The 27,060-nt window shown below is 43.1% G+C and overlaps 2 protein-coding genes across 2 annotated transcripts; both read left to right on the forward strand.

Moving 5' to 3' along the window:
* Nucleotides 1–249: 249 nt before the first annotated feature.
* On the forward strand, nt 250–17,411 carry LOC119661500 (multidrug resistance-associated protein 7). Its single transcript, XM_038070867.1, has 16 exons — nt 250–630; nt 697–932; nt 1,005–1,449; nt 1,573–1,784; nt 1,840–2,077; nt 7,894–8,162; nt 8,221–8,403; nt 8,477–8,594; nt 8,649–8,888; nt 9,009–9,151; nt 9,205–9,372; nt 9,432–9,800; nt 15,688–15,820; nt 15,877–16,713; nt 16,780–16,979; nt 17,038–17,411. Exons 1-16 carry the CDS (start codon nt 261–263, stop codon nt 17,308–17,310), a joined length of 4,434 nt encoding a protein of 1,477 aa, XP_037926795.1. The 5' UTR covers nt 250–260; the 3' UTR covers nt 17,311–17,411.
* Nucleotides 17,412–22,794: 5,383 nt separating this feature from the next.
* Nucleotides 22,795–24,406, forward strand: LOC119646621 (N6-adenosine-methyltransferase non-catalytic subunit). Its single transcript, XM_038047129.1, has 4 exons — nt 22,795–22,946; nt 23,011–23,178; nt 23,235–23,577; nt 23,690–24,406. Exons 1-4 carry the CDS (start codon nt 22,881–22,883, stop codon nt 24,298–24,300), a joined length of 1,188 nt encoding a protein of 395 aa, XP_037903057.1. The 5' UTR covers nt 22,795–22,880; the 3' UTR covers nt 24,301–24,406.
* The last annotated feature ends 2,654 nt before the right edge of the window (nt 24,407–27,060 follow it).

A 27,060-nucleotide genomic window follows, 5' to 3' on the forward strand; every position in this document is an offset into this window, starting at 1 on the left:
TTGACAAGCCTCGTCAAACCTGTAGAATCACCCTGAACTGACCTTGAGCTTTGACCCCACAAGACTCCAAATTTGTTCTAACCCCTGTATGACTCCACTTCTTTTCTGAGCTGCTCCACTTGTAAATTCGAAATTGTCTAGACTCTCACATTGCTTCTATTGTTACGAAAGCTTCTATAGTAACTGCAATTGTCATACCTATTTCGAATCTAATGAAAAAAGAAACTGTTTTCAATTCTTTCCAGCAATATCGTACCAGCATGAATTCTACATTAACAACGAACGTGGGATCAATTCCTTGGAATTGGACAGCATTTTGTTCGACTGGTTTGAAACCCTTCGAATCAGACTCCAACGATTTCTTACCATGCTTTCAGGAGGTGTTCTTGCAACTTCCAATCTTTGCACTTTTCGCCATTTGTTCGTCTTACTATTGTGGAATACACGAAACTCCAGTTGTACGGGATCAAGCCCAAATTTATTTAATACATGTAAGAATAACAGCATCAGCTGTAGCTGGATCGATTCCTGTTCTCCAAGCGTTGGTCCTCAAAGCAAATGATGTAAAAATTTATCCAGCTGAGGTACTGTTGACATGTACACAGTTTATCAGTTGGATGGTTCATATAGGTAAGAAGTCGGGGGTCCAAGTGATTGTTTTCCGTTTTAGTTTATGAAGTAATGTATTAATTCCAGGATTTTTACTAACGCAACGGCGATATGGTGGTTTGAACCATAGAGGTCCATTGGCGTTGATCGTCGTATGGACAGCAGTTCTAGTATTAGACTTCGTCTGGCTGAAATCTAGTATTTCTCACCAGGAATATTGGCCTTGGAGTCTGATAAGAATTCTCGCAAATTGTTCCTATTTATTAACATTTATCCCAAAAGGCCATGCAAGACTGACTAGAAGCAGGGTCGCCGCTGATGAGGTAAGTACATATCCTGACAAAGTCCCTTTGATTCCTTACAATGCAAACTCAAATAATCTTTTATATTCACAGGAACAGCAATCACTACTCAGGCATCGTTACGTCTACTTCAATGCAGATTTTAACGAAACTATACTTGGGCACGCACAAGACGAAGCTAACAGCTTTTCAAAACTGCTTTTCATATGGGTGAACCCACTTATCAGCAAAGGGGTGGCAGGACATTTGAAGAAAATTGAAGATTTATTCGATTTACCAGAATGTTTGAGTGTCACGAGAATCAGTGAAAGACTTCAACAAGCAATTTCTAGTTCCAGTTCGTTGTTTTGGGCATTGCATAAGGCATTCGGCAGGGAATTTTATTTAATTGGATTATATAGGTTTATAGCTGATACAGCCGGATTCGCTGGTCCACTGCTACTCGGTGGACTTCTGAAAGAAAGTACAACAGAAAATGCAGGAACTGATGTTCGGCCATATTTTTATGCTTTGGGATTGCTAGCGGCATCGTTAATTTGTACGTATGGCTTCATATAATCATTAAAAATTCGGAGAAAAAAAGCAAACACTCCATCCTATATAACTACTGATTCATTGTTTCAAGCAGGTAATGATAACTTTCTCTATTTTTTTCAATCAGCCGCCTTTTGTAGTACACACTTCAACTGGCGCATGTCCCTAATTGGCATGAAGATGCGAAGTGGTGTTGTAAGTGCAATCTACCGAAAGGCTCTTGAAGCACGAGGCTTACAGGATGCTCGTCCAGAAATCTTGAATTTAATGTCCACCGATACAGATCGTATTGTCAACTCTTGCATTAGCTTCCATTCATTTTGGAGTATACCACTCCAGGTAGAAATATCCCACGTTTATGTTTTATGAAATAATAAACTAAATTCCAATCCAGCTTTTCACGACGCTTTACCTTCTTTACGTCCAACTGGGAGCCGCTTTCATCGCTGGTGTGATATTCGCTGCGACACTGATCCCCATAAACAGGTGGTTAGCTGTTAAGATTTCGAAGTTCTCTCAAGGTTTGATGAGTGCTAAAGATGGGAGATTATCGGCGATAAGTGAAACAATTATTGGTGCGAAGCAGATAAAATTGCATGCCTGGGAGGATGTGTTCATAAGCAAAATTCGGGGTAAGTTTTGATATGAATTAAATTATTTGTATTAAATTATTCTACTGCGGAGGATCCTAAGGTAAGTGTACCTGTAAGCTTTAAGCCTAACGTCAAACTGATAACAAGGAATCATAAAGCAGTTTTCAGTAAGTCTGGCCGCATTTTGATTAGCAGATTCTATGTGTCTCTCAAAGCCCAACAAGGAGTAGATCATCACCGGGCCTCGAAATGACTTTTGCATGCTCCGAAATTTCTGTGCCAAATCATCTGCAAAGCCAAGATAAGGGCCTTTTTCGGCATGAATAGCACACTTTACATATCTCACTTCATAGTATTATAATATAATATTTGATGGCACAAAGGTTCAATTTGAACATACACTTTGAAACGTATTAGAGCTCTTCATTTCAAGACATCAACAGTACACTAGGAGGCAATGCGACCAAGCATTATGTTCGCCTAGAATTATTACCCTGATCTGTCGCAAGTATTCTTTCACTACTGAATCCATTCAATTATCGACTTTCAGCCCTCCACAACTGATTTGAATCATTACCTTCCTTTGCGATAACTTATTACCTTAACCGCTAAGCCATCCGGACATTCGCATTCCACTGTAGAAAAACACAAGTACCGAGTCTTGGCCTATGTAACGATGTATTGTACACGTACCTATTTTTCGACCCGTATCAGAAAACCCTCTCTGAAGAGTTCCTATTGGTCTACATTAGTAAGTAATCAAGAACTTCTATTTCAGCCAGCTCGAAATTATTTTGTGGTCGACGTTCACACAACATATCAATTGGCAACAATAATAATAACATTTAACTTAGTCTTATTGATAATTACGCTTTCCGGCAAAACCCCAAGTGCGTGATCGTTGCTTACAATATTCAAAAATCGTGTTTCAAGACCTAATAATTCTCTGAAAGGCCTGGAGGGAGCCGAAACACATTTCAGCAGGCCGATGAATATGGAGGGCGGGTGTGGTTAATACGATACGCCCCATTTAGGGTTAATAGCAACCGTATGACCTAAGAGACAATTTCAGACTTTGGAGAAATTTGCTTATGAATACAGCGAATGTGCACCTATGAACGAGAAGCAGACTTCCAGTCAAGAATGAGCTTCCTAAATGTGATATTGTGTAGACTTTCTACAAGAAACTGATGTAGTCTCTGATAATTCCTTGTCTAAGTAAGTGATAGGAAAGCATAGTCATGGTAGTCGTGCCAATAAAGATAAATGCACTCCACCGCCTCGCTGTCAACGGCATATTATCTCAGCACAGAGCTTGTTATAAAATCAATTGGCAAGCAGCGATCATCGTATCGAATTGATCAGATTCATTTGAGGGCGTTAAAGAATTGTCTTTTGAATACCCATTTTAAATTAAAATCTACGTCGACATACAAACCAGACGTACGTGTTGATTAGAAAGATGCGATAGAACATGTCGCATGTTGACTGTACCATGTACTGCAAACCCCAACCCTAATAAGACGGCCAGGTGGATCGTGCTAGAACTACTCTGCACAGAACAATCGAAGAACGCAATAATTTCAGATCACGAAAGAGTTTGCATCTGGTCGCAAATCTTTCGATGGTCCTGTGAAGGACGACAATTTTTCATTCACGATGAGGAGCAACTGAAAATGCGCATGGTGAGATTCCTCCTCTTGTGTATGTATGTTTTTAGATAGAGGAAGAAGGGGATGATCGTTAAGATTTCAAAGAAGAGTCCCGTTTTGACTGGAGGGAGATCTACGTGCTTCCTGCCGTAAAAAATAATATCTAAAATAATTCTGCAGCGCATCAAAGAATATCTCGATGGCCTGATCGACAGAGATCTTTCCGTTCCAGATCTCTTGGATTGACCACATCAACAACCTATGGATCATTTTGGAACAGTACATAGAGTGTGTCTGTGTCGTTTTTTGCGGCTTATTTTATAATGAAAAAAGACAAATTTTATTTCTTAATGCCGAATAGTAAGTTTTTAATTTCTCATGCACCGGTATTTCGAGGACCAGTTCCTCTTCCTAAGTGAGTGTTTGACTTAATAGACAGTGAGCTTTTATCTACTATTCGGCATTAAGAAATACATTTAATGCAGTAATGCAGTTAGCTCAACACCAAAATCAATTTGAAATTGTTCTGTGCTAGTGTTGTTTCAGCGTTGCTGTGTGAGAGTAGCACATGGAAAACGAACTACCTGTTATTCAAAAGCGCTCATCAACCTGTCTGCGTCGTATCGTCAGGGTATGTTGGCCTGGTACAATTCCAAACGAACTTATTCGGCGTACAGGCCTATTACCCGTACGCAATATGATCGGAAAGCGAAAGTGACGCACATTAAGGAGGGGCGACAATTCTATTGCTGGATAAGCCATCCACTCTCGCAAAGCGGCCGGCGGATGGGTCACCCCAAAGGCAATAGGCGCAGAACAATAGAAATTCGTCCATTAAAAATTATGGAACCGCGCCACCAATTTAAGTAGTTTAAAATATTGACTCAAAAACTTCTCACAGAAGAACCATTTCACAAAACTGGCTCCTATTGATGGGTCTGATGTGAGCATTGCCAAGCTGAAACCACTTGGTGAGGCATTAATGACGCAAATTTAGTGTGTCCCACTAAAAGAAAGTTTAAGGAAAATTTCTCATTGTGTTTCATATGAACACGCCTGTATGACTGCATTCTTCTTGTTCTGTCCTTACAGTATTGTCACAAAACAAGCCTAATTCATTGACTGGAAGCACCTTCAGTAAAAAGCCATGTAACATGCTAATAACAACATTGGCCCCTTTGCCTATGTGGTCTGCCTCATCAACCATGCATGTATGCTGGATTTTTGTACCTTCGTTATTAACTCCAAACAGTCCCTTCCGGGCTGCTTTGAAATACGACGGACTAATAGCCTGCGGGGATGTAGATTAGTGCACGTTTTGAGCATAATCAAAAGATGAAACCATCAGTGAACCTTTGCGTGTGTTTTTGGCACGTGCAATTTCATCCTGGTAGAATTTGCAATGCGCTTCGGCTCAATTCAACTGATGGAAATACTCGTCTAGTGTGACGTTTTTGGTCGCGTCCTGTGTATTTTGAGCCATACATACGGCACCTGTATTTTGCTGACAAAAATCATATAAATCATCAGCTGGTTGCAATATAAGGACATGGCGGTTTCTAAATTCTCCTCTTGGCATCCTTCCATGTACTTACTGTGGATATCCGCCCTGGAGAAGGCTGACGGCAATTTTATGATCGAAAATCTTTACAGTAAGGTAGGCGGCCTGGCAGTACGGCGAACGATTTTGCGAATGAATGAAGAAATTTGACAGCATATTCCACATCAGCTTGAGTGTATACTCTGGAAAATCTTTCACGACATTCTTAAAGCGCTTTACGCCTACGGCATGCAGAAATAAAAATATAGCACGACACACTGTAACTTGGCGAAACAGAAATGTAGTCCTCAGCACGTGCTTGGAGCGACCTTTTTTTCGCTTTGCTTGTTGCTTTGTACGTTCACTTTCGTACACATGGTGAAGTTGCCACACTTATTTCTTCATCACTACTACTTGCATCGCTCGATGCACTCTCACTGCCACTTTCCGTCGTCAACGGTCACGGATTTTCCAAAAGCGCATCAATTATATATAATTCACTCGCCATGCTTATTCCCATACTCTTCACATTACACTCACTTAGCTAACTGACCTCTATGTCATCAGTTAACCAGCTGTAACATGCGCACGCATCCTAAACGGCGCCAAGTTAATCAGCACTATACTCTGCCGAGGTGATTTAACATGTGTTTGGAGAAGGAGTCCATATCCGCATCTTACGTTGTTCACGAGAGATAAAGCTTCACCGGAGGTTATACAACTGAAAACTGTCGTGAAATGCTCCTTACACCTCTTAAACTTCTCGTCATCGCGAATTATCGGCCTTCCGTTAACGGTCGCAACCGGACCACAGGAATACTTGCGGCTACCTTAAAGCTCTTTCGGTATACGTTAATCGAAATCATTACTATTTAAGGAAATATCTACCTCTCTGGAAATACTATGATGCATTTCCCTAGATCGTATCGGAAGCACATCACGTACGCAGTGATAAAAAAAATCTTGAATTTATCATGCTCGTCGATACGTTTTCAGTAAATATTATTAGCCGAGTTAACTTTACTGAACTTTACTGGTCAAAGGGTAGTATAGGTCCCAAGGCGAAACGTAGATTGGTAGCCACGATGGAGCATAAAACCTGGGGAACGCCTGCTGAACCAACATCAAAAATTCTACTATCAAACCCTATCTCCACCTACATGCAGACGGAAAAGGGTGAAGGTGAGTCTTCCCGCCCCTAAAAACGGGACAAATTATATTAACTGGTCCTCCAGGTTCGCTGTTGGGTATGGATGACAACCCCACACGGGAAACCAACGTTACCACAGAAGGAGCCTCGGACAGGGTGGACCTTGCAACGGCAAACCCGGAAACGACAACGAAATAACGATTTGCGCATTTTCTCATGGAACGTGCGCTCCCTGTACAGAAATGGAGCAGCCAAGCAGCTACTCGATACCCTGTCCCAATATAGGGCTGATGTAACAGCGTTTCAGGAAATGCGTTGGACAGGGACGGTTTACTGGAGAAGAGCTGAGATGAATAAAGATAGGAGACTACAACTTTGACACTGTTGATAATTTCTCCTGTCTGGGGTCGAAAATCACAACCGATAATTGCTACGACGATGAAATCTGTGCACGGCTGTTGGCAGCCAACAAAGCCTATTTCAGTTCACAAAAACTGTTCCACTCGAAACGTCTCATCATGGGGTCACAGCTCTGTACAAGACAATGATCTTGACAGTCCTCATTTATTCCTTGGAGCAAGAAAAATTGCGAACTCTTGAGAGAGCAGAATCCTCCGAAGAATTTTTGGCGCCCTACATGAGGATGGACGATTTCGCAGCCTATATAACGATGAAATCTATCTGATACCACGACCGTTTGGTTATGGATAAAATTCGGCTCAACAGGTTGCGTTGGGCGGGTCACTTAATCCGTATGGATGAGGATGATCCAGCCCGGAAAGTCTATAAGGACAATATCTATGGTAGACAAACAAGACGAGGCAGACCTTGCCTGAGATGGAGCGATCGCGTAGGTCAGGACGCCAGATGATACCCTACGATGTCTAATTTTTACACAGCCATTATAACTCTTCCCTCCGTTATTCAGAAGAGAAGTTCCAAATTAAAGAAGTTGACAGTTTTATTGTTGATTATGCCACGCGATAGAATCGACCATTCTATGAGTGCCCGATTACCCTAAAAAGAGTGGGGGAGTATTGCAGGCTTTGTTACAAGCTATAAAGTTGCATTATAAATTATAGGAAAATCTAAGAGAAATTTCACAAGAAAACTTTTAGGTGGTCACGAGTTTCTATTTCAATAGATTACTTTCAGATGGTTTTGAATGGTCACTGCGACAAACAAGCGTTAAATCATATCGAACCTTCTTGCTTTATTGCTTCATATCGAACCTTTTTGCCAAAGTAACAAGACGTAACATAGACTAGACGAAGCTTGTTCCCAGTGATTATATCCATAAATGTAAAATATAATAACTCTTGCTACGACAGTCATGATGGCTAGTTTTGAACACACTATCGGCATTTTTAAAGTGCGTTAATCAAAGAACAGGTCTCCATTCTATCTTATTATCCCAATGTTGATACCGCCGTGCATCTTTTCTAAATTCTATTAAAATTCAAAAATAAAGTCGATTGAGACTTTTAATCCCGCTTTCTTATATCATTTACAGGTTTGCGTGAGAAGGAAATTAGTTTCCTTGCTAAGCGAAAATATCTAGACGCTATGTGTGTCTATTTCTGGGCAACCACTCCCGTACTCATGTGTTTATTAACTTTCTCATTTTCAACGTTGTTGGGCAATCCACTCACAGCAGCAACAACCTACACAAGCGTTGCTTTACTCAATATGCTCATCGGGCCACTAAATGCATTTCCCTGGGTTCTCAATGGGCTCATTGAGGCATGGATATCAATTCGTCGAGTTCAAGAGCTTCTAAACGTAGGTCATCGTAATTCAAAGTTTCGCCTCCTTAATCATTAGAATTGCTTTTTCCCAGCTTTCGAATTTGGACTTCTCAAGCTATTATCAGCCTATAATGGAAAAGGCTTCAAAAAGCGTCGATTCAAAACCTTCGGTTCTTCAGATCAAAGATTGCTCATTCCAGCATGAAACAAGGACTAGTAAGCAGGAATCAGATTTTACATTCCATTTAGATAATGTTAACTTAGATGTGAAGGAGGTAAAATATTTTCATGGTTTTCAATTAGATTAGAAAGATTAAAACAAAAATATAACACGCGATCCTTGAACAGGGCGAACTAGTGTGCATCGAGGGACCAGTTGGCGGCGGAAAAAGTTCACTTCTCTCAGCGATTGTTGCATCTATGTATTGTACTGAGGGAAAGATCAACATTCAGAATTTAAATGCAGGTATTTGAAGGTAGAAAATGGTATTTCATTTGGAGACTAAAACTGTCGCCTCAGGATTCGGCTACGTTCCTCAAACTACTTGGCTTCAACGAGGAACCATCCGTGAAAACATTATTTGGGGATCAGTATACGATGAACAACGCTACAGAACAATAATAAATGCTTGTGCACTTGCTGAAGATTTAGCTGCTTTAGGAGGAGATCAAGTTGGTGTCGGAGAGAACGGTCGAACACTATCCGGTGGACAACGAACTCGAGTTTGTTTGGCTCGGGCAATTTATCAAGACAAGAAAAGTATATAAAATAGAATTTAATAATTGAAATAGAAATAGATTACGGTGTTAAAGGCCGCTGACATCAATACAATTTCTCTCTGAGAATAAAATTATATTTAATGATTTTCCTAATTCACAGTTTATATCCTGGACGACATTTTATCTGCCCTGGACGCACATGTGGCGAATCATATAGTTAGACATTGCATATTAGGCATTTTAAAAAATAAAACTCGCCTCATTGTAACGCAAAACCGAACACTTTTCTTCCACGCAAATCAAGTGAGTTTTAGTCCTTCTGAGATAGACATTATTCTGATCCAATCTTCCCATAGATATTGCATGTCGAAAACGGAACTATAAGTCCTAGCGTATTCAATGATAGTTTCGAATTGGATGAAGATGATTATGATGGATATGGAGGTTCAATGTTCACAACAGCTAGCACCAGCAAAATAAGCGATGACAGCGACAAGAAAAGTGTCGACAGTATGTTCTTAGAGGTAGAGGAAAATATAATATTTTCTCTTCCACAAAATCTTACTGTAAGTCTTTATTTCAGGAAAAAAAGGAATACGGAACTCTCTCTGCTAATGTTATTTTAACTTATTGGAACGCCATGTCTAAACTAGTCGGAGGTGCTGTCGTTTTCTTTGTGATTTTCATGCAAGTTTCACGTAATGTCTCTGATGCATGGCTGGCGCATTGGGTCACCGACACAACTATCAAAGTGAATAATCAAACAAATGCTTCGTGGCTACCAGAAGAGGATTTCGCAACAAATCACACATTGGGATATTGGTTAGGCATTTATACAGGATTAGCGGTCACGAACTCAGTGTTAACTTTGGCGAGGGCATTTATATTTGCTTATGCCGGAATTAAGGCGGCCAAGTTTATCCATGATAAACTTCTGACGAAAGTCTTATATGTAAGTACTTTTTTGGGATTATTTTTATTTAAATTTGCAGGCTCATTAGTATTTGATCGACTCTCCATAGTGATTTGAAGAAAACTTTGTATCCTATCTGCTTTTTAAGGTTTTGTTTGTAAAACAAAACCTTATTAAAATCGGTTTACTGTCTGTCTGTCTGTCCGTCTGTCTGTCCGTCACACGCATTTTTCTCGGATACGGTTATAGCGATTGCCACCAAATTTGGTAGAAAGGTGAGAACTGTGAACGCTCACGCATACAGTGAGTTACATCCTCTTACGACGAGTTTAAGGGGGGGTCCCCATACATGCAAAAGGGGGGTGTAAATTTTTTTTTCATCAAATATAGTCATATGGGGTATCAAATTAAAGGTCTCGGTTAGTACTTTTCGAAGCCGGTATTAGTTTTGACTTTTGCTGAAAAGTTGGGGAGTGCGGGGGGTTGAAAGTGGTCATTTTTTTAACGAACCCATTCTCAGGAACTATCCAACCGAAAAATCTGGAAAAAATCAGGGGGCTGCCACTATATGGTGCCTAGGCTCCGAAATACCCTCCATATCGATACCTGTTCAAATAAAGTTAATAATAGTACATTACTATAATTTTTAGTAATTGACTGGAAAACCCCCCTTAAGTTCACCCTAGAATCACAAAATTTTGCAACAATATAGGCTACAGCATAGAGCATGATCCTGCCAAATTGGTGAAAATCGGACTATTACTAACAAAGTTATACTAGGTCAAATCTGCACTCCTCTGCAAATTCAAGACTATGAATGTCAATATCACTTGAAAGTGGCTTTTTTCACATAATATGCATATTTTACGTGCTACATGCTAATGGGACAAATGCACGCCCAAATCTCTTTATAAAAGAAATACACAAAACCTTTCATACCTGAAGCGTCTAGCTTCCGGTGTCCCGACTTGTTTTAAACTAATATGCTAAAATGAAATGCTGTATTTCGAGAACCAACTATCCCTTTCCATCAGTGTCAGAGCATACTAATTTTAATTCAAAAATTTCAGCCAGGGACAGGTAAATTTAAGGTACAAAGCGTAGTCGGTCAGGGTGGCATCCCGTCACCGATATATTTTTCTCGTTATCGGTGACGTTTTTCATGCTGTCCTTGTCTATAGGACGTGGAGGGTTTGAATAGACCACGTCATCTTTCCTCAAACACATCAACAACGCTGATGACATCTGTTTGCTCTCTCCCTCACTGAATCACGGAAATTGGCCAGATTTTAAAAGAAAAGCAAGAAAAGTCGGACTGAAGATAAACTCCAAAAAAAAATCAAGTTTCTTAGTTTGAAGAGTCTTCCTATCTACATTCATTAGCAGAGCATCAAAGCCGTTAATTTGTATATCTTATCTAGGAAGCGTGCGTTTCTATCGACAGCCTATTAATTAGAAGGTGGAAGTGGCAATGGATAGATCACACATTAAGGAGGGGCGACAACTCCATCGCTTAGTACGTGATATAGTGGAAACCAAGATGGCCGGCGAGTGGGTCGCTCCAGAAGCATATGGCACAGAACAATTGAAGAGAATTGCAATGGTCTCGGGAAGTCCTGGGGGCAGATTCCAGCAAGCTATCAACGATGGTGCGTAGACTTGATGGATGCTCTATGCCCTATAACCCGATATAAACGGTAGCTACTCAAAAGAAAGAATGGTTGCCTACTTCAGTACAAAATATCGGAGGAGATATGCTGGCGTGAAAAAAAAAACGATATGATAATCTAGAGTTGGAGACAAGCTGATCGTCCCGATCCATTCGTTGCCTTGATTCACTGTTACCTGAAAAGTCCCATCTAGTTTTCTTTATTCTCTTCTCTTCTTATAGCATAGAATTGTATTGATTCCTATGCTCCTAGTTCCTCTTTATTAAAACCTGAATCAACATTGAATTAAAGTAATATATGCATAGTATGTGCGTATAGCGTTAACCAAACTAAGCACTACCGTTAATGGCTCCTGGCAATGTGTTTAAGCTCCCTCTAGGGTTTTCCACGCACTCTTTCTCCTACTTGGGACATGGCGCATAAACCAAATCCATACACATTCGCGGTCGACTGAAGGAAGGAAGCCTGCGAAATGAGCTCCCACAGCTCCTTGTTGGCTCCGAGAAAATTGGTGCCGCAGACACTCGAGAGAGCGGTGCATATACCACCATGGGCCACGAATTGACGGAAAACCAGCCAAAAAACAGCAGTAGCGCATCCTCAAGCGGTCTCGAGGTAAACGCCACGGGTGCCGAACGAAAACTACTATGTATCCTCTATATGTGTGCACCGTTCGCCCTCGGGAGACTCGTGGATGGTTAGAACCTGCAAAGTCTACCCCCGAAAGTAGGAACGTGCGGCATTGTTGAACACCTAAGTCGGGCAGATCAGCCATCAATTGAGAGACAGGTGTAGGTGACGCCAACCGCGTAAGCAACCAAATCAAATCACGGTACATACCAGCCTTCGACCGCGGAGTATCCAAAAGAAACCGCGCAGATGACTCAGTGTAATGCGATATTCCTCCATGTAGAGTGCAATGATGCGCATCCCGCGCTAGCAACTTCGAAAGGAAGGCAGAATATACGGATTTTTCTCGTCCGGTTGAGCATTGAAGCCGCTCGTCAACGCGCAATAAACCCTTCCGATCCAGTGTGGGTCTCAGTCGAATTAGCAGACTTCCGCAATCGCAATCGATGCCCCAGCGACAACGCCTTATAACTCCATACAAAACATTGTACACACCTGATTCAATGCTTAACTGCTCAATCTATACAAAGCGGTGAAAACTCAGTAAATTCACGATGAGACGAAGTTACATCTAGTTGTTCGTCGACCGCATAGTGGGTAAGGCACACCCGTCGGCGTACCTTCTTGATAAATTCAAAGCACCTTTCTGTGATTTTTAAAAATCTGGTGCACGTTGAACCTCGAAGTAACTGTTTGGACTCCATACGAGCGGGCCGGATGCTGCTGGGGAACAGACTCGAGCGACTCAAATTCATCCGGGGATAACTACGGTTCGGATGAGGGAAAAAGGAAGCTTGGAGCCAAGAACCACTCTGAGTTGATAAGCACATGAGCGGACACTCCTCGTGAGGCCATATCCGCAGAGTTATCCATACTAGCAACGTGATGCCAGTAAGGGTGAGGTACGGAGAGTTACATATCGGCCACGCGGTTGGCCACATACGTCTGCCGCTGTGTAGGCTGTCCACGAATCCATGAAAGTGTCCGATCAGAGATGACAAATTAGCTCATCCTTGGAAAGAGCACCATGCACCTTCCGAACTAGACGAGCGAGTAGCTGTGCACCTCGTGGCGTTGTGATGCCTTCTTGAGCGATGCGACTTTCTGTGCAGATTCTTCATTGAAGAAAACCTTGCCAAGGTGTCTTCGTCTGAGATCTAAGGATGCCGGGGAGCTGCATAAAAAGTGCAGGACCGTCTCTTCCTCCTCCTCATATTGGCTGCACGTCGCCGAAACCACTACCCCAATCTTTTCCATATGGTAGTTTAAGGAGCAGTGTCCCGTTAATAGCCCTACTAGAGTTTTCATGTCCCCACACTTAAGGGACAACAAAAATGCCGCTCTAGTAGCCCTAGGCTCTTTCATAATGATTTTCGCCTGTCGACAAGAGTCAAAATTTCTCCACTCGGCTGCGTGAATCCTTGCAATTTCACCCTTCAGAGTAGACTTGACAGTAGATGGTCGAGTTCCAAGAGCTGGTTCTGGCCCCACCATTGTGGATTCAGAACCTTGACGAGCTAGCCTGTCAGCTTCCTCATTACCAGCAATGTTTGAGTGCCCTGGAAACCTCATCAGGAATGTTTCGTTCAGTCGGCCAAGTTTCAGCAGCACCTGATGACAACTCCACACCAACTGGCTTGATATGTCGTTGCTATTTAGTGCTGCCTGCTAAGGTGGGTAGCGTATAGCTGCCCCCCCCCCCCCCTGACGTTCCTGGTGAACATAACTAGTCCAGTCTTCCTAGCGTTCACCGTGAGTCCATTGAGGAGGCACAACTGTGGATTTCAAGCGGTTACATACTGTGTCCGCAAACTTGCCGGTAATTATTACGGCTAGGTCGTCCGCAAATGCTTGCGCGAAAACTTTTTGTCCTCCAGGAGCCACAGCAGCGTATCCATTACCAAGAGCCATAACAGCGGCTCCCTGTGGGCAGCCATTGAGACATCCTGCTTCAATAGACTTCTGGCCGACCGATATGTGGATTTTTCTCTACTCTAGCATGTGAAGGATCCAACTGATTAGCAGCGGTTCGATTCCATGCCGTCTTGCTGCATCACAAATTGCCGCGAATGAGGCATAATTGAAGGCACCTTCGATGTCCGCCTAAGGCGTATTCTTTGCAAACATCACCTTTTCATGGAGTGCTGTCTCCGTGGATTCGCCTTTCTGGTAGACGTGTTGCCTATGGTGAATTGGCCACTTATCTGCTGTGTATCCCTTACGAACCGATCTACGAGTCTTTCTAGTTCTTTTAGCAGAAAGGACGTTAGACCCATCGGTCGGAAGCTTTTTGCATCTGTGTATGTGGGTTTCCCTGGTTTGAGAATGAACAACACCTTCACATCACGCCAGGGCATCCATTCCCTCTTGCAGACTTGTATATATGGGCAGATTCCAGTCTCTCAGTTGAGGAATGTATGCACCTGTTGGCCCCGAGATTAGATTTTGAATGTTGCCTGGGAAGTGCACTTCAAGCAAATGGTTTGCCATTTCTTCATCGTTTTCCGTGTACCTCCCGTTCTGTAAACGTAAATAACCCAGTTTCTAGCTAGGTTCTTTAACCAGAATCCGCTTCAGCTTTGAGATTGCCTCAAGAGAGTTAGTCTCTTCGCAAAAGCGTCTCCATGATGATCGTTTAGCCGATCTTATGCTCGTCTTTAGAATCACACTTCAGAGCACGATTGAGAAGCATCCTTGTCGTTCTTCTCTGTTTTGCCAAATCCGAGTTCCACCATGTTTTACCCTTCTTTGGCATCTTGAATGGACAGTTTTCTTCAAAAGCTTCTCTCATGCTAGTTGTGATCATCTGGGTTGTCTTCTCAATTCCAGCAATGGATTTGATGCGCTTCCCAGGGATCGTGACTCGGGCGCTCAATTCTATTTTATACATCCCACGTTCAGGGTTACTACTATGCAATCTTTTCTGGTACTACCCTTTCCATGATTTGCATTTTCTGGCAAGCCAGTAACTAATTTGATGTCATCAATGATTGACCTGGCTTTACGAAACCTATACTATCGATCCCAGAGGCCTCTTTGGCTCTTAACGACCGGTCCAGCATTTTTCCCATAGTAGCTAGAAGACATATGGGTCTTTTGGAGGATGGCTCACCTGGAGGTTTGCTAGCCTTAAACAACAGTACCAACTTCTGCCGTTTCCATGCTGTGGGGAATAACCCCTCGGATATGCGGGGTTCGAATAACTCGGCGGATATGTCCGGTCTGGATTTTACGAGCTTAAAGACCCCAGTCGGTATTCCATCAAAGCCCGGAGCTTTGTTGTCACCTACTCTGTTGCAGATCTCCAACAGCTCGTCTGTGGTTACTGTCGGAATTGTCGTCATACCCAGTGTTCTCTGAATGGTGTCAGCGTCCCGCTCTTGCTGGGGGAATAACCCCTGCGAAGACCAGGAATTAGAATCCTCAAGTTGATTTTCTGAATCAATCGATTGATATCAGTATAACTTTTGCCGAGTTTAGCATAAAATTCGATCGTTTACTGTTCTCCGATTATTATTTATGGTTATGAATCCATCGTTTGTATATATTTTTTAGAATTCTCAACATTTTAGCCGTATCTACCTATCTGGCTTCATATAATCATTTTCCACATTCTATCTTCACAGACGAGATTCAGCTTTTTCGATATCACCTCCGCTGGACGGATTTTAAATCGATTCTCCTCTGACACATATACGATAGATGATACGCTTCCATTCATTTTGAACATTCTTTTAGCGCAAGTCTTCGGTTTGCTTGGTAATGCATTAATCATAAATGCTTGTTTCTCATTGAAGAACGAATAATTTTTCTAGGTGCATTGTTGGTTAGCCTCTATGCAATGCCATGGCTTGGACTAATCATAATTCCCATGATCCCAATTTACTTTAACATACAACATTCCTACCGACATGCATCGAGAGACATCAAACGGTTATCGAGCAATGCCCTATCCCCAATCTACACCCATTTCACTGAAACGCTGCAGGGATTAACAGTTATCCGGGCGATGCGAGCTGGTCTGAGATTCCAATCAGAGTTTATTCTTAAACTGGAGGAAAGCATAAAAGCGCAATTAACCTCAGCAGCAGCGCAACAGTGGCTTGCTTTACGTCTGCAAATTCTCGGTGCATTTCTAGTAGGTGGTGCAGGATTCTTAGCAGCTATAACATCAGCCCAAGCAACAAGTCCTGGCTTAGTTGGCCTGGCAATTTCATATGCTCTGTCGATAACTGGCCTTTTAAGTGGAGTACTGAACGCGCTCGCGGAAACAGAACAGGAAATGATTGCGGTTGAACGTGTTAATCAATATTTGAATTTACCCGAAGAGGACAATGCAAATGGAAGTATGCATCCACCATTCGCATGGCCAAGTCAAGGTGTTGTGACTTTTAAGGATGTCTCAATGAGCTATCGGCAGAATTTAACACCCGCACTGAGAAACTTGAATTTCCGAACGCATGCTTATGAACGAGTCGCTATTGTGGGTCGAACAGGAGCTGGCAAAAGTTCAATTTTAGCTGCTCTTCTACGCGTAGCGCCACTGTTGCAGGGCGAAATATCTGTAGATTGTGTTAACTTGCGAACGTTATCACTTCGAGTTTTAAGAGATAGAATTGTGATAATTCCCCAGGAGCCATTTTTATTCGAAGGTGAGACTTTATTCCTTAGAAAAACGCTTTCATGTTCTTGAATTTCTACTGAACATTTTTTTGCAGGGACGGTTAGAGAAAATTTAGATCCAAGAAGAAACTACATAGATTCCGAGATCTGGAACGCCATCACCAACTGCTTAGCTACTCCACTTGTTCAATCACTTGGAGGCCTTAGCGGCTGGCTCGAGAAAGGAGGATCAAACTTATCAGCCGGACAAAAGCAACTTCTCTGCCTCACTAGGGCTTTACTCAAAAACTCCAAGGTTCGATATTGTCTTAAATAACGATTGCAGCGTCTTATGTGATTTATCTTTTCCTCAGGTTGTTTGCATTGATGAGGGAACATCGAATTTGGACACGGACTCTGAAGCTGCAATACAGATTGTTCTGCGCAATGCATTCAAAAGCTCAACAGTTTTATTTATTGCGCACCGACTAAAAGGTTTGCAGAATATGGATTCGATCATAGTGATGGATAATGGAGAGATAATTGAAGAAGGATCTCCTCGCGAGCTTGGTTCTAATACGGAATCTGTATTTTACAGTATGTTGCAGGAGCAGCAAAACAAAGACTTTCAGTCAAGTGATAATTAGTTTTAAGTTGAGATTACATTATTGGTTTGTTAATATTAGCATTGTAAGCTTCATGTCTGTTTTACTACCAGAAAATATTAAATAAATATTTTATTATCAAACTTGGTTGTTTCTTAAATTCCATATCAACTTAGTTTAAGTATTATTTTAACTTCCTTCAACCAAGCACTTCCTTTAAGAGGACCTTGACGTCACGGAAGATTAAACAACTCTATGATTCCCTACGATCAAGAGCGACCACTTATTCTTGGAAAATCGAACTTAAATTTGCTAATTCAGCACCTTCATGAGAACAATGATCATTGTGGTGTAGGGTTGACCAGGATGTTATTTCAGGATAAATCTTATATTCCGGCGCAACAATGCCAAATAGCAGCCCTCTGTGTACACTTACAAACAACAGTGATAATCTTCAGGTGCTCACACCTGTATAAAGGGCTCAAGGAGGATTTATCCGCAATAAAACGGTGGCTGCAGGTTCAGGAACTGCAGACTCAGTTTTGGGCTAAGTTCGGAAGTGAGTACCTGGGGTACAAAAACGATATAGGTGGAAGAATCAGCAGCAGCAACTCGTTCAAGGGGACCTGGTCATAATTAAGGAAAAAGGAAAAATGCGGCTCGAGTGGTCGAGACTTTCCCTGACTCCAGGCTTGTGACGAAAGTCAGTCCTCAAAAAACCAGCAGAAATAGTATGAACCGCGCGGAGCACCAACTCGTCCCGCTACTGCCGGAGGAGATGGGGCGTAGCAAAAAAGCAAAAGCGGTGGCGAGCGACTTCGCGGGAGATCGTCAGAATCACCCTAGATCTCGAGCCGTCACGAGCGGCTTTGCGGAAGATTCTCTGGATCTGGAAAATGCCAGGTAGGTTCCCGTGCCCAGGCTGAAGCTGTCGCTACATCCACACTATAGAGGAGCAGAATATGAACCAGTGGATGTGAATCCTTCAGTATCTGCTCCAAATACTAGCTATTAGGCCCAACATTATTCTAGATTATGGATATATGGCTAGCTTAGGAAATAACCGTTAACGAATACAAATTTCTGCGGAAGCATGCCTCTAAAGCCACAATCTGCTGGGTCCCATTTTCACCGGACGTGACGAATTTCAGTTGGAGAGATGAGAAGAATAGCTACGCTAACCTTACGTTTTACTGTTTCCTTTTCAATATTTTTCCTGCTGCTAATCCCAGTTTTATGGAGTTATCCAGATCGCTGCACCGGCCCGTGAATTCCCTGATTCGCAGTAGCAGGTCTTGACTGGCTTCGCGACCTGTTGATTTGGATCAGCAATCGATGTGTTCATGGGCTTTCTTATGAAGCCCTAGAACCTCTCTGGAAAACGCTGCTGAAACACCGTTAGAACATGTTCTTACCAGGATCTCCTAGTGATTGGTCAGTTGCGCAATGCGCGGGAAAGAATTTTATCGGAAATTCATGCAAACACCAGGCAAGAATCATTTCCGAATCGTTGTAAGCAATAAACTTTAGTGGAATATCCCCACTGTGTGCACTGTGCGACTAATTCGTCTTTATGCTGTACTGCAAGATTAAGGGGGAAGATTCAAATGCAACCTAAGAATTTTTAGATCATTCTCGGCCTTGTGCAGATCTACATTGGCATCCACTTGTCGTGACTTACCTACATTCTCCAGCAGTCTCCTCCGGTTGGCAGTTCATTTGGTTAAAATAAGCTTTCCCTGATCCAATGTCGTCATAACCTTTCAAATCATTTTGGTAGCCTCTAAACTCATCTCCTCCATGTATAAAGCATTCTTAACCAACCATTTATTTTCCTCATCGGAGGCTTTCTATTCGGCTACTTGGTGAAGTGTCCTTGCCGACTGTTAGGTTGCACAATCCATTCCGTAAGTGATGGTATTAAAATAATACTCTGTAATGGTCATCCCGGGTCGATTCTTCATAGGATCCGCAGCTTAATTTGATCCTCGTGCTTCAGGAGAATTTGGCAAACCCTTTTAGTTATATCACTGGAAAACATGCCCAAATTTTTCAATACGGGTCATAATGTCAAAAATGTGGGTTTATAATTTTTAACCAGGCAGGATCCGTTGATTCAAGTTAACTCCATTTGAGGTTGAGCTCGAGATATTAAAAGCATTTTTAAGTTGCGAATGGCACTCAGATAAGAGATGGGATAGGCGTCCCCAATTGTATCCCCCTGGGGTTCCTGTGGGACGTCCTCCATGTGGCCGAACTCCCAATATTCTGACATGATCTCGTCTGATTATTTCTTGAAATTAGCATTTTCGATCCACCGCCTCTCCTAGCCGAGGAAATCCTGTACTACTTTGTGATAAAAGGTACTACATAACGTCCAGCGGCTTTTCGATAGTCCTCGGTTTGGTGAAGCTGCTCACGCCACTCCTTACCCAATTCAATCCTATCTGCCTCAAATTTTGTTCCAACTCTTCCAACGACACACGCGCACCGGTAACGTTGCCATCCTCCTCGGAACCAGATTCCACCCAACCGGGGTAAGCGTTTTGACCCCTCGCCAACTTCTACCTCCTCAATTAATAAATATGGTAAGATGTTGGAACCAAGCAGAACAGGTACATGAAACACATACTCCGTGACCGGGTCAACCAGCCTTTTAACCAGGAAGCAATGAACTGACTCTTTGCACCAGTCGAGGAAGGCCTTCTTTGGTCACTCGTCCTACAACGTGCACCTTGAATTCAATTTTTTTAGCCGTCATTCAACTGCAAAGTCAGTCCGACAATTCCCTGCCGATAAGCAACCTAGTATTAACATCTGCACTTCAACTATCTAAATTTTTTTTTCCATGCCAGTCCTGGCCGATATTTATGGGAAGTATCGAAAACACACAATTTGGGATAGCGCAACAATTTGCCCTTGTTACTACAGTCCAGTGACTTTGGATCTCTGATGACTCGATGATTCTCCATACATATATAGCAAGGGAATCATTTCTACTTTTCACCATCAGTTTTTGTCACTAGGGTAATCCCCTTCTTCTTCCTGTTACTCAATTTTTTTTCCATTCTGGCTGGCTTCTCCGATGATGGGGCTTTCAGACAGTCCTGCGTTTCATCCCACTTAGGAGTCATCAGTATGAAACAGCTCTCCAAAAATTGATCCACGTCATCAATGGTTGCAGGTAATATGAGGTTTCTAAAGGCAGAATCAAGTTCTCTGCGTGTTAGAACATCCATTTTCCTAGTTAAAATGAAAGGGATGAATGCCACACCCTGGAATATTGGAAGCAATTCAATTCATTGCAGCTTTTGTTCCTTGCTGTGTAATGTCCGGTTTTAATAATAATAATCGTTGGCGCAACAATCTATGTTGGATCAGGGCCTTGAAGTTTGTTAGAGCACTTCATTCAAGACCATAACGGTACACTAGGAGGCAATGTGGTGGTACTAAAAACCAGAACCTTTTCTGTGGGTTAAAGGGTTTTAAACGAAAACGACATATGACAAAAATCTAGCCAAAAAAGTTATGGCAATGGATTATATTTACTGTCCGACGACCATGGTCAGAACCAGGTAACAACACCAACCAATCAGCAGCATTCTCCCCCACTATACCGAATCAAACCGTTGGGAAGTGCCGCCCTCACGTACTCGAGGGGCGATCAGAGCCGAGCATGCAACTGGGCTCATTTGAAGCGGCTCTTGCCATGAAGCGTCATCGGATGTTATCTGGTACCATGGGAACTGGGTACTCGCATGAATGCTGAGCCTGGATTCAGTACATAGCAGTATCACTATGCAGGTCACCGCGGGGCTCTGATTGTGGTCTTGAAATCAATCCGTGATCGAAAAGGACCGACCGACAGACCGTTAAACCCTCAGGACTTTCCACTATATCAAAAATTCCCGTTGGTGCATAGCACAGTAATATTGTGATGCTGCTTAACCTGGACCGGAATCTTCTTAAGTCATAAGTCTATCAGAAACCGGGTCTCAGGTGAAGAAAGCGCACCTTACGGTAGTCGTCATTAACAATCCGACACCGTATTCGCGTCTGCTACGACTTCGCTTTCAAGAATACAAAAGAACATTGCTGCGAGAGGCAAACGAGCACTCTCCGGAGTCCCAACATTCCACTACGCTAAGGCCCAGACTGTCCAACTTATATGTATCTTTGCAATTCTCTTTCGAATTGGAGAAATCGAGCAATCTGGGGACCTCCAATATCGTCGTTGAAGGGCGTCCGCACAGTCCCTATTTGGGGGCGTCGTTGATGTTTCAATAGCAGTAAGGTTTGGAAATTTGCAGTTTGCTGGCCTACAAATTGTTATGCCTCTTAGTCACCTTTTACGACACTTCGAATGTATTCTTAAGCACCAACTCCACCGGAGAAGAGCTTACATACATATTTTAGTCCCAAACCTCACCAATCATCGAATCTGGTAGCATCATTTCCCATAAGGGTGCTAGAAGTCGCCCGGAAGAGGGTAAATCCTGAATCCATAATTTCTCCATCCAATACGATCACCTTACGTAATTATGATACTGACCCAAGTACAGGCTCTCGTTGCAGAAGTAGCTTACAGCTGTACCATTACTCTTACTACTCTAGGAATGCTTAAAATCATAGGGATTGTGATGTCAACTGCCCAGCATATTGCAGCATTCCAGAATGAAGCCAGTTTTCGCCTACTATACCTGGCAGCATATCATGTGGGAAAGCATTTGCAGATTTGACTATAAGAGGTACTTTTTCGAATACTTGGTATGACAATACCTAGGCACAGAAGATCTCGTGCACTGGGTTAAATTGCTCTACCAGGATCCGAAAAATAAAGTTCGAAGTGTGGCGGGTGTATGAAAACCGCTTCGTGTCTCTGTTAGTGCTCATCAAAGAAGCGCCCTCTCACCACACCTTTTTGTTCTTGTAATGGATACTCTCACACGAGACATCCAACGTCTAGCGCCCTATACATTGCTTTATATAGATGTTTTCCTAGTGTCTAATTGCAAAAATGATATCGAGCAACTTGTCCAAAAATGGAATGATCGCCTCATTCAACATCGTCTCAGATTGAATCTGAATAAAACTGAATTTTTGACGACCGATCCTCATGAAACAGGTTATATCACTGTTAATAGCAGTAACCAGCTAAGAACTAAGCGATTTAAGGACGTTGGGTCAGTGCTATCAGCCAATAGAGAACTGCGTTATGAAATTGCTTCACGCATTAGCGCAACGTGGATTAAGTGCACAATGTAGCATCTACTCCTCTGCCGTAACCTAGGAATCATTGCTAACTCGAAAAATGTTTCAATTCCGGACACAGGATCCTCTGCCGACCGTTATAATTAATGAACCACTCATGCTTTCAACTACAGTATGCTAACTAGCAAATGTATAGTCTCCTCTACAAGAAGGAAATGATTTCTAGCCGCCATCCAACACTAATTCAACTTCCGAGGTGAGTTCCACTCTTCGTCCAGTTATCCACCACAGAACAGACAGCGTCAAATGCTAAAGTGGAGGCGAAGCTGTCAAAGTGGCATCGGCCTCAGCACTGTAGTGGGTGTTCGTCTCTGTGTTTGTTTGCTACAAAGCACGCCGAAATGAGTAGCGTCCTGAAAAGTTCTAAGGAAAGATCGCAAAAAAGGCGGAAATTACTGGCGCAAACTGTAAGTTGCCAAACACCCAAAGAATGCTGAATAATGCTTATCACAAAGACATTTTCACTTCCAGTTGGGCCTTGACAGCGTCGACCAGCTAAAAGTAGTTTTGGGCACTGCCGAAGAAACCTGCGTGCAAAAGGCTTCCCGCGACGATGAAGACGAAGGACCGGCCAATAACCCGCCCAAAAAGACGACTTCCGAGAATTTGGTGTACAGAGATTCGTCGACATTTCTAAAGGTAGACATGTTTTCCGTTCCATTTCTAACGCAAAGCTTACGGTTCATTCCCCGCAGGGAACACAATCCTCGAATCCGCATAACGACTACTGCCAGCACTTTGTAGACACCGGCCAACGTCCCCAGAACTTCATTCGGGATGTGGGACTGGCTGATCGGTTCGAAGAATATCCGAAATTGCGGGAATTGATTCGACTCAAAGATGAGCTGATTCAAGAAACTGCCACTCCCCCCATGTACTTGCATGCAGACGTTAAAACTCTGGATTTGAAGACTTTAGGGACCAAGTTCGATGTGATTCTTATTGAGCCACCTCTGGAGGAGTATGCACGGGGCGCAGCCAGCGTCGCCGTAGCCGGGACGACTCCCCGCACCTTTTGGTCGTGGGATGAAATTATAAGTAGGCGTGATTCATTTAACTTTATGTAAGAAGCGTAATCTCCTACACGCTCTTAACATCGTTTCTTACTTCATTTGTTTAGAAACTACTTCCAAGCATGTTTTTATTTCAGATTTGGATATCGGCGAAGTTGCTGCTCACCGAAGTTTCGTATTCCTTTGGTGCGGTAGCTCAGAGGGTCTGGACATGGGCCGGAACTGTCTAAAGAAGTGGGGCTTTCGACGATGCGAGGACATTTGCTGGATTCGTACAAACATAAATAAACCAGGACATTCAAAGATCCTAGAACCGAAGGCAGTATTCCAGCGCACAAAAGAGCACTGCCTGATGGGCATCAAAGGCACCGTACGACGATCTACCGACGGCGATTTTATCCACGCCAATGTCGACATCGATCTTATCATTTCTGAAGAGGAGGAGTTTGGTAGCTTCGAGAAACCAATTGAAATATTTCATATAATCGAGCATTTCTGCTTGGGACGACGTCGCCTGCATTTATTCGGGCGTGATTCTAGTATAAGACCGGGTTGGCTTACGGTGGGGCCAGAATTGACTAATTCAAATTTCAACGCTGAAACTTATGCTGGGTTTTTCTCCGACAATACAACGACTGGTTGTACAAGTCGCATTGAAGCCCTTCGACCCAAGAGTCCACCGACCAATGGGAAAGTAATTCGAGGTCGTGGACGTGGATTTTCACGTGGTCGTGGCCGACCTAGATAGCTAGCGGAGTGTTCTGCTTATGAATGAATATCTTATCTAATAATTAGATTTTTTATCGATAATTATGAAAAATTATGATGAATAAAATTAGCTACTTATGACAATACCTTTTTAAATTAATAGTTGGCTGTGTTCCCAAAAGATGCATACTTTCTTATTCTATGGTGCTACAATTTGAGACCAATTCTTATCTGTTGGGAAGCTCCCTCGATCATGCTGCTGGGTCATTTGATCTATGGAAGGTTGCTAAGATTTTCCATTCTGCCCCTCTACTTGCTTTTCAGCTGTTTCCCAAAGTTGTAAATTTTTGAAAGATACTGAAGATCTAAAAAACGGCGAGTTTTGCTAGCTAAAACCATCTTGTTCCATTGCACTTGGACGAAACTGTCGTCAGATATTAATTCTGACGTGGGTCAGTCTAATGCGCATCTCGCAGCTCCCGTTTGACATCTCTTTGAAACAGCGCTTGTATCTCTACTTAACATTTCGCCCCCGCTACCCAAACCTCTTTAAACAATAGCAGCACATTCTCCCAAAGTTCCCGCAAATTTCGTTGCGTATGCAAGGTTTTGCAGTCCGTATTTTAATCAGTGAAGTCGCCGTCAATACGACTCTCCTGGGTCCTCTTCGAGTTCATAGCCTGGACAGTTAAGTAGGGATTGCCGGGTCCACAATATGCACTAAGCCGCGTTACCGATTATTTCACTTAGAGATAACAGAATTAAGCTTCGATGCCCATCGAATAGCCGAAAATTGTGCCAGTCTACTTCGCGCTATTTGTGTGGATGTTCACCGCTTTGTCTTGCGGTTTGATATCCCATCGACTATGGTACGTAGGTAGGTATCAGTGATCGCTCCGAGGAGCCCAATTAGCGCTGAGGTGTGCCATTTTGATGCAGAAACTTCAAAAACCATTACTGCTGCTTTGAGAGCAAGGTAGAGTTTAGCCTGATCAGACCTTTAGAATCAGCCCGCAGCATTCACGAAGGAAAGCATCTCTCCCATTCTATAGATAGAGGTCCGTAGTGTCGGTAGATTAGCTCTAGCACTAGATCTGAGCAAACGCAAAGGAACTGCCTGAGGGTTTCCCCTCATGTCCACAGCTTCGATAATATGAATTGGAAGATATGCCTAGTCTGGCGGCATGGTGCCCTACAGGCCAGTACCCCGTACAGACCGCCGTAATCTTGTATGCATCGGCACGCATCTGGCACACGAACTCTCGCGATCGGGTTTTGTTATACTCGAGCCAAACCCTTCTTCACTTGGCACAGGTGGTGAACCTTCGCCATCTAGGGTCCGCGGCTGCTAAATAGTGCACATAGATTTCACCCTCTCCAACCGCCAGCGGGACACAGGCTACCCGGCGAAGTGTAGAGCCTCGCCTGGCAAGTCCCCCAGCCCGTTCATTCTCGTTTATGCTCCTATGACCGCGAACTCAGAGGAGGATAATCTTGAGCGTGCGTGCGTTTCTGCACTACCGCACCAGCGTAAAGAATGTCGCTGTTAAGTGCAAATCCTTAATGGTCACTTAATTGTCGGTCAGAATAGCTATTTCACGTTGGGGGTTCGGGATCATACCCCAGTCATCAGGCTTCCAGTGTTGCCAGTAGTTCCGCTTGGAATACACTGTCTATAGTCAAGGAGACTCCCACACCGACTCCACAGACCATCCAGCAACGGTAGAATCTGCACACGCGGTTCTATGATTTCTATTAAGCTTCGTTCAATTGCACTTTTTGCTTAAAGTCTACCACCATACAATAGAGCCGTACGTTAGAATCGGACGTACCACAGCTGTGTGCATCCAAAGGACCATCTTCGGCCAGAGACCCCATTTCTTTGCAAAAGTCCTCTTATAGGCATAGAAGACTATACAGGCCTTTTTAATCCGCAGTTCTGTGTTCAATCTCCAATTTAACTTCGGATTCAGGATTAAACCTCAATCAAGACGTCGGCCTACGCTACCCCCTTCACTCCGCTCCTGTCCAATATCCGTAAAAATTTCGTCTATCACCATCAACCAGAGCGCCGAAAAGATGGCGCCACAGTTCTGGTCAAGTGGTTACCTCCCTGATCAGGGTGGATTATCCTAGTTCTTAGCATGGATATTATCTAATGCGTAAGGTACCCTTCAAATCCAATACTAGTTAAAGCTGAAATGATGGCGTTGATACTAACATTGTTGAATGCTCCCTCTATATCCAGGAAGGCAGCTAGAGTATACTGCTTTTATTGCAGTACCCGCACAACCGTGCCAACTACCTCTTGAAGAGCGGTTTCTGTGGATTTACGTTTGAGCTAGGCGTGGTGGGATTAGAGAAAGGCGTTCTCTCTATAATCGTCCTTAAGTGGATGCTCAGGGCGCGCTATAGGGTCTTCAACACGAAAGTGGCAAGGTTGATTGGTCGAAAGTCCTTCACGGACTCATGGCTGTGCTTGTTCGCTTTCGGTATAAAAACCATTCGTCTGCGTCTCCAAGACTGTGGTACGTATTTCAAAGAGATGCAGCTCCGGCAACTCTCAACAAGCCACGGCACAACACTTTCTTGCTGCTAGACTGGAATTATGCCATCTGGGCCTGGAAAATCTCCATGCGGAGAAGCTGTTTATAGCTCAGGTGGTTTTATCCTCGGTAATAACTGATTTGATAGTCTCGCACGGCTGGGGTGGCCGCAAACTCTCCAAGCAAGGCTTTAATTCACAGTCCTCCTCGCTGAGCCAGAAGCTCCGGGGTTCCTGACCGCCTCTTGCGTTGTT

The sequence above is a fragment of the Hermetia illucens genome, chromosome 1 (assembly GCF_905115235.1).
Source record: "Hermetia illucens chromosome 1, iHerIll2.2.curated.20191125, whole genome shotgun sequence".
Taxonomy (NCBI): domain Eukaryota; kingdom Metazoa; phylum Arthropoda; class Insecta; order Diptera; family Stratiomyidae; genus Hermetia; species Hermetia illucens.